Consider the following 15988-nt stretch of genomic DNA (forward strand, 5'->3'; position numbering starts at 1 on the left):
TGTGTTGGTTCCTCTGCTGCTCAGCTTCAGTTCAAACACACTATTGTACATTTCTTCGCACTTTATTTTCTCTTCATTTCTGAGGAGGTTTGCTATCTTTTACCTTCACTTTTGCAGCTGTGCGTGACCTCTGCAACTTTATTTTTGCGTTTTCTGAGTAATGTGAGATACATTTTTAACTTTCTGCTTTGTTGGAGAACATCTCACATGTGTGTTATTATCATTATTATAATTGCTTGAACGATCTATTATTTGCACATTAATAAAGGGATTTCATTGCTAACAGCATTCAGTACAACAAGGATATAATCTAAAGAATGAATACAGCAGAGCAGTGCAGTGTTTAGCATTGTTGGCCCACATCAAGAAAGTTTTGGGTTTGAGTCCAGGACCGACTGTGTTGTCTGTGTGGAGTGTTGTCCCGCTGTGGGTTCTCTCCAGGGTATATACCGGTTCTCACACTATGACTGCTGGGAAAGGCTTCAGTCTCCCCTGGACCCTGAATTTATAAATAAGAATATGGATGGATAAAATTATCTGTTAATATAATATAAAATAATATAATATATAAGAAAGTATATGATGGAAAACGTCTATAATATGCGAATAATACATAATCTAGAAAAATCTAGAAAATATAAAATATGCCTACAATAATAAAATTATATTAGCATATAATATATGTTTTAAAATTAAATTCTAATATAATTGAAAAATGCGATAAAAGTTATACGATTAATTTAATGTAAACAACGTAATTTAAAAAGTAATACACATAAAACAATATAACTTTTTAATTATGATATAAAAATTTTAACCTAAATCTAAAATAATCTGAAATAATAAAAAGTATGTAGAAAATATAAACAAGAAAAAACAATTAATGTAATACAACATATTATAAAGTGAAAATAAACAATTTAATATAATTACAAATTAAAAATCTGTGATAAAATAATTATTTTATAATTATTATGAAATATAATTATTTCACACCTTGGCGCATGTGATTAGAGGATCACCAGGGGGTCTTTTGTCCCTCTTTGGGGGGATACTCCCACTGGGTTTAAATGTGGGACTCTCGGCCATTTGACCTTAGAACTGAAGAAGCTTCTCGGATGAGAGGTGAAACGTCTTCAAGCAACTTAAAGAAGTCCAGACGCTTTTCTTCGCAAACTCCTTTGACTACGATGACCTGGATGACTGAGAACCTTCACAGACATAAAATAATTATATATTTTAAATAATGTTAAAAATGATATGAAATAGTCTAAATATAATAGAGTTTTTTTTTTTTTTAAAAAGTTAAATAAGAGTATAATATAATAAATATATTGTAATTAATATAATTTAATATAATCTAATAAAGAGGAGGCTGAGTAAGCTGATGGCGTCAGCCTCCGTCACGTTAACGGGAGGCGCGCTCGTAGTACCGACGGCAGCAGTAACGTTATAGTAACGGGGGGGGGGAAGCGGTGCAGCAGATGCTGCAACCCTCGTGCATAGCGCCCCCCTCCATCTCTCCGGTGCGCCTGCGTGCTGAGACACACACCGACACAGAGCGTCCGTCCGCCTGGACCGACAGGAGGAGAGAGAGAGAGACAGAGACTGAGGGGGGATACCGGGGGCAGTAACGGTAACGGAGGCAGTAACGGTGACGTGATGTGATGCGATGCCGCGCGGGATCACGGTAACGTAAGAACAGCAGCAGCAAGAGGAGGAGGAAGAGGAGGAGGAGGAGGACAGTCGAGGCTGAGCCGGGGAGGATGCAGCAGTGATCGGTACCGGGAGGAGGGGAACACATCCGACCGAGCCTGCACCGACCCGATCTGATGTAAAGCAGCAGGGATGGACGGGTAGGCAGGGAGGAGGCGCGAGGAGCGGAGCGAGCGACGGTACATAACGGAGGAGAGAGCGCGAGGAGGAGGAGGAGGGCGGCGGAGCAGCGCGAGGAGGAGGAGGGAGGATGAATCCGGTGGATGGAGGAGGAGAAGCGGGCCCGGACGGCCTGGCGACGGCAGGTAGGGTGTGTGTGTGTGAGTGTGTGTGTGAGTGAGAGCTGCTGTCGCCATGATGCCTCCACATCCGCCCATTGACTCAGTGTGTGTGTGTGTGTGTGTGTGTGTCCTATATGCTACATACCATGAATGTGTGTGTGTGTGTCAGCATCTCTCTGTCCTGCCGCTCAGATGTGTGTGTGTGTAGGGGGTCCCACCAAGGAGGATTATGGGAAGGCCTCCTTGCCTATTGAACATGTGTGTGATGTAATGTAGTGTGTGTGTATTTTATAACACTGAAACACTGTATCTAGAGGTGGAGGCAGCAGGAGCTGTGCAGGAGCCCCCGAAACCTCCACCCCCCCCCCCCCAACCGACCCCATGAACGCACTGAGGTCTATATGTTGGAGGCAAGCTGCTCCTCCAGCCCGTTTTGCTCTCTCTCTCTTTTTTCTTTTTTCTTTTTTTTTTTTTTTTACAAAGTTTGCTCAAACAATCATCAAACAATCGTCTTTCCAGGCAAATGCAGATAGAGCACCAAAAACTGCAGTTCCCCAAACGTCCACTGGAGGCAGGCTCCAGCAGTGACTCAGTCCTCATAGACTCCCATGTTAAAATATCTACCTGTACAACAGAAATACTCATATTCGCAGCTGCTGTAGAGGCTTAAAGTTTGCATTGTGAGGTGTGTGGCCTCTTTGACTGACAGGTGGATGGCGACCCAGGCAGCCCAGCTCAGCAAAGCAGCTAACTGGAGTCCCTGAAGAGGACATCTGGACCGTGTTTGTGCTTTTGGCTGCTGTGCAATCAGGCTGTAAATGTTTATATAAACCTGCAGACATAAAACCTCGAAGGACATATTTGAGAGGCTCCAACCAGCAGTAACTACTACAAGCCCATCTGGGAATCTGGGACTAATCAGCTATTTTATTCTATATATCTGAACATACAGAAAAACAGAGGCTGTTATCACCCAGCAGTCATAGCAGTTATTATGACTGTTGGGTCAGCTTTCACCTCTCCAACTTCCATCTCCTTAAGCTGGATAAGCTGTTAAAAACAAAAAAAACAAACATATTTGACATAATATCACAGAAATTGGAGAATGTACAACATCCACATTTAAGAAGCTGCTGCCAGAAAATGTTTAATTAAAAATGACACAAAAAAATTATCCATCACTTAGCAAATGTAATGGATTTTCTGTCTTTCCTGAAGCTTTTCTGAGATGAACGTGTGATTGTTTCTTATTTATTTTAATGATCAGGACTGCAGCTAATTATTTCCCCCGCTGATCAATCCGCTGATGATTTCCTCTTCGTCTGTGTGAGGTGGCTGAAAAAAAGCAAAAAGGGAAAAAGGAGAAGCAGCGAATCCTCGTACTACAGAGGATGAAAATGTGCTTGATCTAAATAAAGCCGCAGTGGAGGGACAAGTTAACATGAAAAGGAAATACTTGAAGTACAAGTACCGCAAATCTGCACTACAGCAGTGTGTCCATCTGAACCATGTATAGTAGGTGGATGGGTTTAATACAGCACATATTAGTCTTAATTTTTCTTAATATAATAAAAGTGATATTAAGGCAAATGAAGACTGGAAGACTTATAGTCATTTTGAAAGATTTACTGCTTTTCTCTTTCACTTACAGACTGGTTTGGTTTCTTGTTGTTTTATGGGCTAAATAATGAAATAAAACCAGATTCATTTAACAGATTCATTTATAGCGAAACCAGTCATTAAGTTCTCTAGTGTTATCTTTTAGGGTTTTGGTGGGTATAATTGGTGAATTGGTTGTGCTTCCTAAAAATGGTCCACCAGTTAAAGCTGGTTAGGATAGTTTAATATCTTGCTGTGATATGACCCTTTGATTGTCTGTGATTGATTGGTGCTTTTGATATCCCAAATCCATCTGATAACTTCTGTCAGGATCGGTCTGAAGATCATCTGTGCCAAATTTAGTCCCAGCTGGAAAAAAAATTGTGGCCTCAGGAAAAGTTTGAACTTTTTCTTTGAACTCACCTTGATCTAAGGAATTCAGCATACCCCATGACAAAAATGGATAAATGATTCAGAAGTTACTTGTCTAAACACACCTCCAGCTTTAATTCTATAGATCGGCTAAAGACCCGATAAACACTGGTCATTAGAGAACTAGTTGGTGGTTGCTGGCAGTTGGTTGGTTGCAAAGAGGTGGTGTATACGGTGGTGCATGAAAAACCTTTTTGTGATTGTTTTAGGTGCTCTAAGATTACTGCAGTTGCCCATTGTTTGTCATTGAACACCATCTTGTTTGCAAACACTTGCCAACTACTTGCCAAGTAGCACTGAAGCTGTGAAAAGTTTGACTGAGATTGAGAATGTTTTTGAAACATGTTGGTTGCGACAATAAGGCTTTTACTTTGAAGAGATACGATTTGTGCTGCACTTTGTACAGTTTTAAAAGCACTCAGAGAGTAAATGGTGAAATTTTGCAGACAAGTCAGTGTTTTCCATGCAAATTGTAGGCCGCCATCTCAATCTATTAGCGACCAAATCAATCACAATCTGTGTTTTTAGTGTAGCACCGTATACCTCTTTGAGAGGTACCATAAACCAACAACCACTTGCCCACCAGTGATGGAATAAACTCTGTGTTTATCGACTGGTCTCTGTTTTTCTGAGTAGGTACTAGTGGATAAGGGCTACATATGGCTGTCTGAGTGAGGCTTATATGCCAAAATTTAGCACGCTTTACGTCTCCACAAACTTATCTGTGAGCTGGTGCTGTAGATTTTGTTTAATCCTTCAGAGGACTTAACCTTGGCGGAGGTAATTACAGAATGTGTACTGAATAATGAAAGTAATCAGAAGCTTTTTTGATGATCAGTTAATCAGCTTCTCATATTTGAACATACAACTCTTTTCATGACCTTGGCAGAGGTAATTAGGAGCTGCATAATGACACTTAAAAAATAATAATTTAATAAAAGCTTCTCGGATATTCTTGCAGCTTTCCTTTATTGAATCTCAGACTGTTGGTCTGAGAAAACAGGACATTCATGGACATCACAGTGAATTTGAAAAAAATATTTTCTAAATGTTTACTTACCGAATGATTGAAAAGATAGCTGAAAAACCAATCCGAAGATTATTTAATACAGTGAAATGTGACCTTAGTCTACAGTTCACAAACTGTGGTATGCTATGACTATGAATAAGCATAATAAAGCCTAAGGCTAGTGGACCAAACGGCCTTATTAGCTTCACAAATTTCACTGCTGCCCTTCAGTAGTGGTTGGGATTCATCTTGGTGAACCAAACATAGCATAGTAAGAGCCAAATATTGTTCAGCTACAAGAGTGAAACTTATTTCTTCACGAAATCTCTTCAAAAGAGCAAAATTAGGCCAGCAAGGAATCTAGGAAGAAGTAGAATTCCTGAAATCAGTGCCTCAAAGGAATAAAACATATAATAATTTCTAATGGCAGCTAAACTAATGATAATTAACACAACCAATAAAACTAGAATCCAGAAGAAAATAAAACAAAACTGCGAAAAGTGGCTGTTGCACAGAGGCATGCATTAACCAAGCAGACCATCCATGAGACAAACCAGACCGTGTTTTTAGAACCACACAAATGTCGAAAGGCATTAAAGGCTGTGTTGTTCCAGTTAAATATGCTGGGATGTACAGAATATAAGGAACACTGAGGAGGCTTTACAAGGATATGGCTTGACAACCTTGCTAATGTTTTGCTGATAGTAGCAAGAAAATCTATGTGAAGATGTAAAGAGCAGCACTAGTCAGATATGGTTCAGGACAAGTGCTCAGCAGGCAAACGGACCTGAATTTTGAGGGTTAAAGGAAACATTTCTGACAGAAAGCAGAATTAGAAATTTCTTCTGATTTCTTCATTGCATATTAAAAACCTAAAAATAAAGTGTTGGATAGATTAAAATAAAATAAAATAAAATAACCCAGCCATGGGTTAAAGTGACTACAAACCTAACATATGGATATAGGAAAAGCTGGATTACCAGCAGGGAAAAGTGGGACACAGCCCCACGGGTCCCCAAAGGGACCTGTGGTGTCTGTTTGGCAAGCTCCCTGTGGTAATTTAAATATTTGCCACAGCTGTAGCTCAGTGGTTTAGAGCAGGTTGGCCATCGTTCACAGGGTTGGTTGCTCAGTCCCAGCAGCCTCTTCATGTTTTGGACAAAAGCGCTGCTAAATGGATGTGATGTACTTATCTTTTCTGCTAGATTGTTATCAGGCAATTGACCATGAAGGAAAACTGCATCTCATCAGCGTCATTATGAATTACAGCGTCTCTGCTTTCAGTTACATACAAACAATCCAGATGATCTTTAATGATCTCAGAGCTCTTTATCAGTTGATTTTATGCTTTTACGCTGTGTTCAGTCACACATTATCACATTTTAACTGGCAAGCAACCAACGTGGGGCTGTGTCGTGTTCCAGGAAGGTTATAGCTGTAAGACAGATAACTAATAATAATAACTAGCAGATGTCAAATAGCTTACAGTAACAAGAAATCAGCTAAATGGTGTTTGAGTAGAACAAGTGTAGGTTTAAATGTACAGTAGTCAGCTGCTGTGAACATTATGAAAGAAGATATTTTAGCAAACCACTGACAGCACTGTCAGTAACAGCAAGTTACACAATGCAACTAATGGAAAGTAGAAACACTGAGGCTAAAAGAATTTCATTATATCACAGAGGAGCATGAAGCAGTATACAGACTTTTAATGTGAAGTATTTGATGGCATTTCATTGGAGAGCAGCTGACAGACTTTTATTGTGAAGTATTTGACACATTTTTATTGTAAAGCATCTTACAGACTTTTATTGTGAAACAGCTGACAGACCTTTATTGTAAAGTCTTTGACAGATTTTTATTGTGAAGCAGCGGAAAGACTTACTTTAAAGTATTTGAATGATTTTGATTGTGAAACAGCTGACAGACTTTTATTGTGAAGTATTTGACAGATTTCTATTGTGAAGAAGCTGACAGACTTTTATTGTGAAGTCTTTGACAGATTTTTATTGTGAAGCAGCGGAAAGACTTACTTTAAAGTATTTGAATGATTTTGATTGTGAAACAGCTGACAGACTTTTATTGTGAAGTATTTGACAGATTTTTATTGTGAAGAAGCTGACAGACTTTTATTGTGAAGTATTTGGCAGATTTCTATTGTGAAGCAGCGGAAAGACTTACTTTAAAGTACTTGATTTATTTTGATTGTGAAACAGCTGACAGATATTTATTGTAAAGCATCTTACAGACTTTTATTGTGAAGAAGCTGATGGACTTTTATTGTGAAGTATTTGAGATATTTCTATTGTGAAGCAACTGACAGACTTTTATTGTGAAGTATCTGACAGACTTTTATTGTGGAGCAGCTGATGGGTAAACTGTAAAGTAGTTTGTGTGATTTTTCTGTGAATGAATCTGCATTCACGATGAAACGGCTGTGGGCAACAGGGTTTGTAGCTCTTACTCAGATCGGGCTATATGTCAGTGTAGTTCATTTTGGGCAACATAAAAACTGGATGCCTCGAGGCTGTTTTTACAAGCAGAGAAATGGCACCAAGGTCACTCAGAAAAAGACTTGTAATGTTGTATTTCTAGCCTCGGACTGTGATGTCTTCAAATCCACGAGGCTGACATTTTAGAGATTCAGAGGACACTGCGGGGAAATATATTCATTAGTTTTTGTTGTGTAATCAGTGTGATGAGTCCTGACAGACTGACAGCAAGTTCCTCTGAAGGCTTTTCATGTGCTCTGCACAGCCGCTATTTTCAGCCTGTGACTGACTCAGAGAGTGAGTGTTTTATTGGTGTCAGACAGCTTTATCAGAGTGGAAATCCCTCCTCCAAATCTTGATGGTGTCACCTTGATTGACAACCGATCGAGGATCAATCAGATGTGGCGGAACGTGCCGGGTTCAGTTGTATTTACACTCGAACAGACCTCAAACACCCACCAGCGACTCATTAGCGTCTGCAGGCTGTTAGCTTCTGCTCTCAGAGCTGCCTTATATTAACACCAGGTCCACCCACTCCAACACATTCATCTTCTTTTTTTCAAATTTGGCTAATTCACACGACAAACAGCAGCAAGTGAAGAGCAAGTGTGGCAGTGTGGAGTGTGGAGTTTAACTCGGTTATCAGCAGTAATAAAGAACTGCCTGCTCTCAGTGTTTTTATTGATGATTTATCACAGAAATAAAAACCATCAGTTACAGCACATTGGAAAGCTCATCTCAGGCTAAAGAAATCAGAGCAGGAACTGGATTTTAGGTTCCTTTAATGGGATGCAACTAAATTCAGATTGAATGATTTTGCATTTTAATTTAAACATTGGACACTGATTCCCAAATGTATTTGATCCACAGCTTGAAGCCCACCACTGCAACTAACCATAATTTTCAGTGTAGATTAATTTACTAATCGACTGATTGATTAACCATACAGAGATTCTCACAGAGCTCAAAATCACATCAACAAATATCTGCTTTCTGAGTTTAACGCTCAAAAGTAATTTGCTATCATGTCAGCTGGGGAACAGTGGCCAGTTCTCCTGTGTGGGAAGCACAAACTATGAAATCTTTGAAAAACTACTTATCAGAATGTTAAACTAGATGCTGATTGATTTTCTGTCCATTAGATGGTTCCAGTAATCATTAACCAAGCATAATTGCTGCAGCTCTATTGAAGGCTGATGTCTTTTGTACCCAACATCAGCTGAAATAGTCTCAAGCCCACCACTGCCCTCTGTAGGATACAGTGGATATAGTCAATTAATGTTTAAATGGACTTTTATATCTTATTTTATTATTCAATAGGTGGGGTTTCCTTAAAATATTAATACTATTGATTGATTTAGTGAAGATGGCTCACCACCGCTTGCTTTTACTGAGCTGCAACTATACCCCTGATCTCAATCTCAAGTTTCTTTCTTGAGCAAAGACCTTTGGCTACTTTGACCAAATAACAGTGGAAAGTTGTCTTTATAGCGCATTATAGCTTTTGATGTCCGGTCCAATCCATTCTGAGTCTCAGACGAGAGCAAACACCTACTTGAAAGACTGATTGTTAGCCTGGACACCAGGCAGCTTTGTTTTAGCATGTTGCTTGTTTAGGTTCTTCAGTTTTTGCCGGATCATGAAGTGCAGACCATTTTCTTGTAGAGATGTAAGTAAAGATGATGGTTTGTGTTGACTATTCTAGTTTGCTTTGGTAACCTTGCACCATGAACAGTTACACTGCAGAGGTACAATGTGGCACCAAGGGCTCCTGACCATAGGTGAGAAGCTAACCCTTATTATACTCTGTCGAGAACACAGACAGCTGGAGATGCCACAGTTGAGTAGTCACTCCTGTTATATTTCTTTTGAAGTCCACTTGAAGTCTGCCGCCTGGGGCACAAGCATAGTTGGTGCATAGTAATTCAAAGTCTCTGCAGATGAGTTTGTACAGTCACAAAAACTGGCAGGCATGTGGGCGTCCACATGGACCCTCACACTCAGCATCTGATGATAAAATTTACAGTTACTCAGACCCAAGCAGAACCTAGCATTCTTTCAAATATGGAAAAAACAATCAAGTTCTTTTGACTTTCTATTATAAGACTCGACTTATGGAACAGAAGAAGTCTGGGTATTTTGCCACATGGGAAAAGGATTAAAACAGTGTAGCTCAGCAGTCATGTGAAAGCAGCAAGGCTGAGTTTAATCACCAAGAGAAACAGTTATTCTAAATCCACTTGTCATTAAACATGCATCTTCCCATTTCCAAAAGACAGTTAGTAAAGTCTTCAGTAATTCACTGCAAGTCTACAAATTACTCCTGCAGGGTCTAAGCACTGGGAAATTTTTATATTTTCCAAGATGTTTTTCTTCATGGTTATTCACATATAAAAAGAGCCTTAAAGGGATTGTTTAATGATAAAGCAAGACTTTAAGTACTTGAATTGAAGGAAACTGTAACTCGTTTTTAGATTCATCAAGATATTTCATTTCTCATCCAAGTGTTTTGTTTTTTGTTTTGTTTTTTCAGTTCTAACAGCTGGTGAGGAATCCCAGGTATATAACCTTTAGTGGAGTTGTGACCTTGGAGGTGGTCCTAATAACCGTTCATCCCCCCTGTCTTTAGCTTAGTTGTTTAATAAATATATGAGCAAAGTTGTGAAGCAAAGTATATAAGTCATTAGGGACTTTTCTAATCCCACTAGAGCTTAAATACCCAGGACTCGCCGTGAGCCTTTAGAACTGAAGAAGCCCTCTGAATGAGAATCAAGAATCAAAAAATATGTCTAGTTGCTGTCAACTCAAGAGCATAAGACTTCCATGACCTGGATGACCAAAAACCTACACAGGCCATGTAGGGTTTATGGATGCAAACATGGAAATCAGCAGATATACTATAGGTACCCCGCATCGTTAGGTGAAGATTAGGGAGTGTCTAACCACAAAGGAAGAGAAAGGAGGCACAGTGCTGTTGATGTTTGTCCTTTCTTTGGTAAAAATAGCTGTTGGTGAAAGCAAAAACGAAGAGGCCTGCTTACAGATTCATTGACCAAATCAGGGTATTTTTCCACATGGGGACCGGATGCAAAACAGTGCAGCTCATTAGTCATCTGAAGGTAGAACACAGTTTGACTGGACTTCTGTTATTGTTGTTGGTTGATTTTTTTGCAGAAAATATTGAAAATGAACTCCATATTTCACTTAATTTGGATGGTTTATTTTTGTAACAGCCTATGGTTTAAATTCCATTTAGTTTTCAGTCATTCCCATAGTCTTTTGGGGCTTTTCTACCTTCTGTTTGAAGTAAATATTCTTATCACAGTGAATTTATGTGTAGGTTATTTGGATTATTATCACACATGGGTGTGGCCTGACTAAAACCCTTGATGGATTATCAGGGGTCTGAAGCTGATTAGTTAATAAGTCAGTCTGGGTCAGTCTGACAGACACGGTTGGAGAAGGAGAAATGGGATGCTGCAAGGAGGGAGCTTAAGTTGGAGAAGTGTTTCTCTTCTCCTTCCTGTTTTTAGGTTTTCTCTCTGAGGGTTATTGCTGCTCGTTGAGCTGCTAATGTGAGACGTTTAATGCCTTCATTGTGTGTGTGTGTGTTGGATTAGCTTTCTCCCCGCTGTGGAGGATGATCTGACGCACATGGGAGGCCGTCTGCAACACACACTTATGTTTGTACTCCTAGCTTTGTGGGGACTGCCAGTGACAAAATGTGTTTTCAGGCTCCTAAACCATGACAAACCTAAACCTGATCAAATGTTAAAAGCACATCTCAACCCCTGAAAACAGGCCTTTGTGGGGTTTTTCAGACATAATGTCCTCACAGGGTCTTAAATTCAGCACAGTCCTCACAAATATAGGCATACAAGTACACAAAGACATGCTCCCTGAGCTGCAGGAGCTTTTTAATTGAAATGTCTGTCAGCTCCTCGCTCTGAAGCCTGATTTTGGTAGATGAGAGGAAGTAGTTTGATGTTTGCTTGTCCTTTATTTCTTAACTTTTTAAACTTGACATGAACTGAAAAATTGATGAGTGATAATAGCATCAGCCTGTGGGTGTTTTTCACCACACTGGTCCCACTCAAATATCTTGAGCTGGAACGATAAGTCAGTGTGGAGTTTTTGACCACTGTTAGCAATATTTTTACATGACGGCATCCCAGTGTGGTCGGTAGTGTGGGTGACAAAGTATTCATGCCAGTTTCACAATGCCCAACTGATAGAAAGTTGGTGGTGAAGTGAAGAAAGCGGCTGAAAATAATGTGATTACAAATATTTGAACAATAGACATGTTGGCCAATCAGAAAAAAAGTAGGCGGTTGATAAAGGGGCCCTGAAGAGTGTTTGTGTTTGTGTTTCACCTTTGATTTGGCGTTCCTATGGTGGTAGATATCTAGCTGGACTAGACTAAAGCCAGCAGCTTAAGATTTCCTCTATCTGTCTTTCAGGTTCTGGTAAAGCCGAGTGTGTCCGGGCAGTCGATGTCCTGACGGTACTCAGAGAGAAAGTGGCCTTCGTATCGGGTAAAAACAAACAAGCAAAGAAAATAGAAAAACACTAATACTGCTGCAGTTTTTATCCCAGCTTGGTCTTCATGTAACTCAGTTTGAGTAACTGCTCTATGTGTTTTCCAGGTGGACGGGACAAACGAGGTGGACCAATCCTGACCTTCCCTGCGAGGACCAATCATGATCGAATAAAACAGGAGGACCTCAGTCGGCTGGTCACTTACCTGTCCACGATACCCAGGTAAAGCTGTTTTGCAGAGCTTACCTAAATATTAGTTAGCCTGGGCTACGTAGTATATATGCTTTGTCAAAATGTTATGAATAGACACAGTTTTGTGAATTGGGATTGTTAATGTTACCATTATGAATCATAAAAACATTGATTTGTGTAATGACTCACTGCCTTCACTGTTTTGGGGACAAAATGCTCTTAGGGGCTTAAGCAAGTGTTGGCTGCTTTCAGTCTTATAGAAAAACCCTTTAATGTCAACATAGTCAACTAAAGCTCATCTACAGGTTACAATTACTGTGGAGTAACACAAGGTTCCATTTTAGGTGCTATTTTATTTTGTATTTATAAGCTTCTATTCAGCTAAGTTTCATTGCTATGTAGACGACACACAGGTGAACTTTCCAAAAAGCCTGGCTGTAGTTTAAAACTGTTGGATGATACAAAGTTTTCTTTAGCTGAATAATTGAAAATCAGATAGTTCAGTCTTATTGTTTAATCCTACAAACTTTAGTACTCAAATGAAAGTTTCTTTGAAACCCTGTTTACAAATATCAGAAATTTACGAGCTCAGTTTGACCCGACCCACGGTTGTCGAATTAAGACCTGTCTTCAGAATTAAACTAATGCTTTCAAATTCACACCTGGAAAAACACATCCAAGCCTTTATAGTGTTACAGGCTTGACCATGGCAGTTCTGTCCTCTCTAGTTCGAAATGCAGCAGCTTGGCATGTATTAGCAGATGGCATCACGTCACCCGGATCCTGGCTTCTCTCTTTTGTCTTCCCATATGTTATAGATTTGATTTCAAGATTTTCCTCATCACTTTTAAAGCATGTCTAGCCCCGAGCCTTATAGCAGAAACGCTGAGACTAAATGAGCCAGCATGTGGCCTGATAGCCTCAGGTGGGTCCTTTTAAAATTGTGCTTTTGCAGGACCCCTCCACCTTGGAGTGACCTCACAGAAACAGTGAACAACTTTAATTTGCTTAAAACTTTTATAGAGTTGGTTTTTGTCATTGAAAATGATATTGTCATTTATGTCCTTTGTCTGGTTATCATCTTTCAGATGTGCTGTTTATTACATATGTTCCCTCAGTCGTCACTGGCATTTGTTTATTCTCCTTTTCTTTTTGTTTGAGTATTTTGTTTTTTGATTGTTTGTTGAAGCACTGTGTAAACCTTTTGTATTTTTTTATTTTTTTTTTTATTTTAATGCACTATCAGGAAAAGATCCAGTAAAATGCCAAAAACTAACAGTGTAAATTCCTGTTCAGGAAATTCCAGTTATCAAGTCATATCCTCAAATAGTATTTAGCATTTTTGACTTAAGCTATCTTTAACTTTAACCAGTCAAGACTTGGAGGAGCTACTAATACTAACTAACGTGGGTCAAATCTTTGTAGAATTTATGCTGGTGGAGGAAATTGTACAGACCTGATGAAAAAAATAGTATCTGGATCGTATAACCAGCTTTTGCATCTGTGTGTCTTTCTGTCAGTGAGGATGTGCGTGCTCGTGGCTTCACCGTGGTGGTGGACATGCGCGGCAGTAAGTGGGACAGTGTGAAGCCAGTACTGCGAACGCTGCAGGAGTCATTTTCCTCCAACATCCACACAGCGCTGCTCATCAAACCTGACACCTTCTGGCAGAAACACAAGACCAACCTGGGCAGTGCCAAGCTCAGCTTCGAGGTACGTTACTGCACAGTGAAGATCAGCTGTCATTAGCTTAAGTGTCAATTCTCCTGCTGATGCCACCTGAAGCACTTCTACAGGCAGTACTGTTAAACTGAGTGCACTGACTTTTAAATGAAGTATTACTACTGCTAAGAAGAGTACTGCTCCATTGAGACTACTGTGCCCAAGTGAAAAACCACTAATGTTGGATGTTCTTCTAAAATTACCCCTTTATCACATACTAAAACTACACCTAAATGAAGTGCTCATGTTACAGAAGTTACTGCTACTACTTACAACCTGTGTGTACTATAGTACAACTACTCAGTTCTTGACATTCCCCTGCAGTATGCAGTAACCTGTTTCTGTCTCCAGACAAGCCTGGTGTCCGTGGAGGGTCTGTCCCGGCTTGTCGACCCCTCCCAGTTGACCTCTGACCTCGGCGGCTCATTGGAGTATGACCATGTAGAGTGGACTGAGCTACGCCTGGGCCTGGAGGAGTTCTCAGGGGCCGCCACACAGCTGCTGGCCCAGCTGGAACAGCTAGAGGTCGGACTGAACCGCATACCAGAGCCGCAGGATGTTGATGAGGCCCGCAAGTGAGTGTTTTTTCTCTTGTGTTTACCATATAATCTTAACCACTTACCTGCAAAATTACACACAATTCCAGTCAGATTTCATGAAACTTCCGAGTTGGCGCACAGGCAAAGAAAGCACCCGTTAGATTTTGGTGTGGATCCAGAACGCTTCCTTTAAAACTGCAAACCTTCTTGGCAAATTAGCTCTTTTAAGGGTCATTAGCCAAGTCTCCCTCCATGTTTCTCTCTTTAGACTTCTTGAGGAACATGGTCGTCTCCGTAATACTATTGCCACCGCACCAGTTGATGCCCTTGACCGAGAAGGCCGGTGTTTACTCCAACGTATGCGCCTTGGCCCTTCACACGGTGACACCTCTAATGAAGGTGGTGGGGGGGGTGGCAGCCACGGCAGCTGGCTGTCAGGTGGGGCGGACTTCCAGAGCGTGGCTCCAAAGGTTTCGTCCCTGCTGGACCGACTGCAGGCGGCTCGCACCCACCTCCTGCAGACCTGGAGTGACAAGAAGCTGCACCTGGACCAGGCGCTCCAGCTACACCTCTTTGAGCAGGACGCCACCAAGGTGAGGTTTATGCCGTGATAAGCAAGTATGAAACCTAACTGGTTGGAAGCAGAATGAAAAAAAAATATTTGTTTGCTCTGTTAATGTAGGTGCTGTCACATTTCTCAAAAGACTGACTTAAGTTCTGGGGGGTTCTCCCATGTGTCAACAAACATCATGTTTGTTTTCATGAGAACAAAGCTGCAAATCACAGTTGACATGTTGCAAATTAGGTGACATGTGTTGCAGACAGGGGAAGCTGTCAGCCCTTAGAGTGAAGAACAGAAATGAATAAAGATTTTATAACGATCCTTCTCGCAGAGTTAATGTCTGTTGAGCCTCTGGATGGTAACACTGGAAATGGTTTTTTGAGCTACTTTTGCATTGCCTAACCTCGCTTTTTCACACATTGTTTGGCATCCTTTACATTAAGTTTGTAATGAGTTTCATGGTGCTTAAATTAAATGCAATAACTTTTGCACCAAGTTTGCCATCTTTTATGATGCTCTGCATTTCTTTGTATTATGTTTTGTGTCCATCAAATTTAAGTTTTCAGTCTCTCACATTCAGGTTGATGTTCCTTACATTAACACTTCTTTATCTTTTGTTTTATTCACATCAACCTTAGCATCCTGGATAGATGTGTCAGATAGCTGGGTGCTAACCTTTCTGTCTCCCTCTGTCTTAGATGTCCGAGTGGATCGCTCACAGTAAAGAGCTGTTCATGCAAAGCCTGGTGGAGGTCGGTCAGAACCACCAGCACGCTGTCGACCTCCAGACACAACACCAGCACTTCACCGCCAACTGCATGGTCAGTCAGCGAGTGCACATGTGTCTGTGTGTGTGTTTTTGTATAGAGTGATTTTAATGAGCTGAACCGACATGTTTGTGTTTG

The 15988-nt window shown here is 40.5% G+C and overlaps 1 protein-coding gene across 1 annotated transcript in view; it reads left to right on the forward strand.

Moving 5' to 3' along the window:
* Window positions 1–11355: 11355 nt before the first annotated feature.
* Window positions 11356–15988, forward strand: part of LOC116316699 (kalirin-like) — a 48508-nt gene continuing 43875 nt past the window's right edge. Inside the window, exons 1-7 of the mRNA XM_039607043.1 lie at window positions 11356–11409; window positions 11962–12064; window positions 12176–12290; window positions 13781–13973; window positions 14334–14557; window positions 14790–15114; window positions 15782–15904. Coding sequence (XP_039462977.1) covers window positions 11356–11409; window positions 11962–12064; window positions 12176–12290; window positions 13781–13973; window positions 14334–14557; window positions 14790–15114; window positions 15782–15904 — 1137 coding nt within the window. The remainder of the gene's footprint in view (window positions 11410–11961; window positions 12065–12175; window positions 12291–13780; window positions 13974–14333; window positions 14558–14789; window positions 15115–15781; window positions 15905–15988) is intronic.

Source organism: Oreochromis aureus, linkage group 23 (genome assembly GCF_013358895.1).
Source record: "Oreochromis aureus strain Israel breed Guangdong linkage group 23, ZZ_aureus, whole genome shotgun sequence".
Taxonomy (NCBI): domain Eukaryota; kingdom Metazoa; phylum Chordata; class Actinopteri; order Cichliformes; family Cichlidae; genus Oreochromis; species Oreochromis aureus.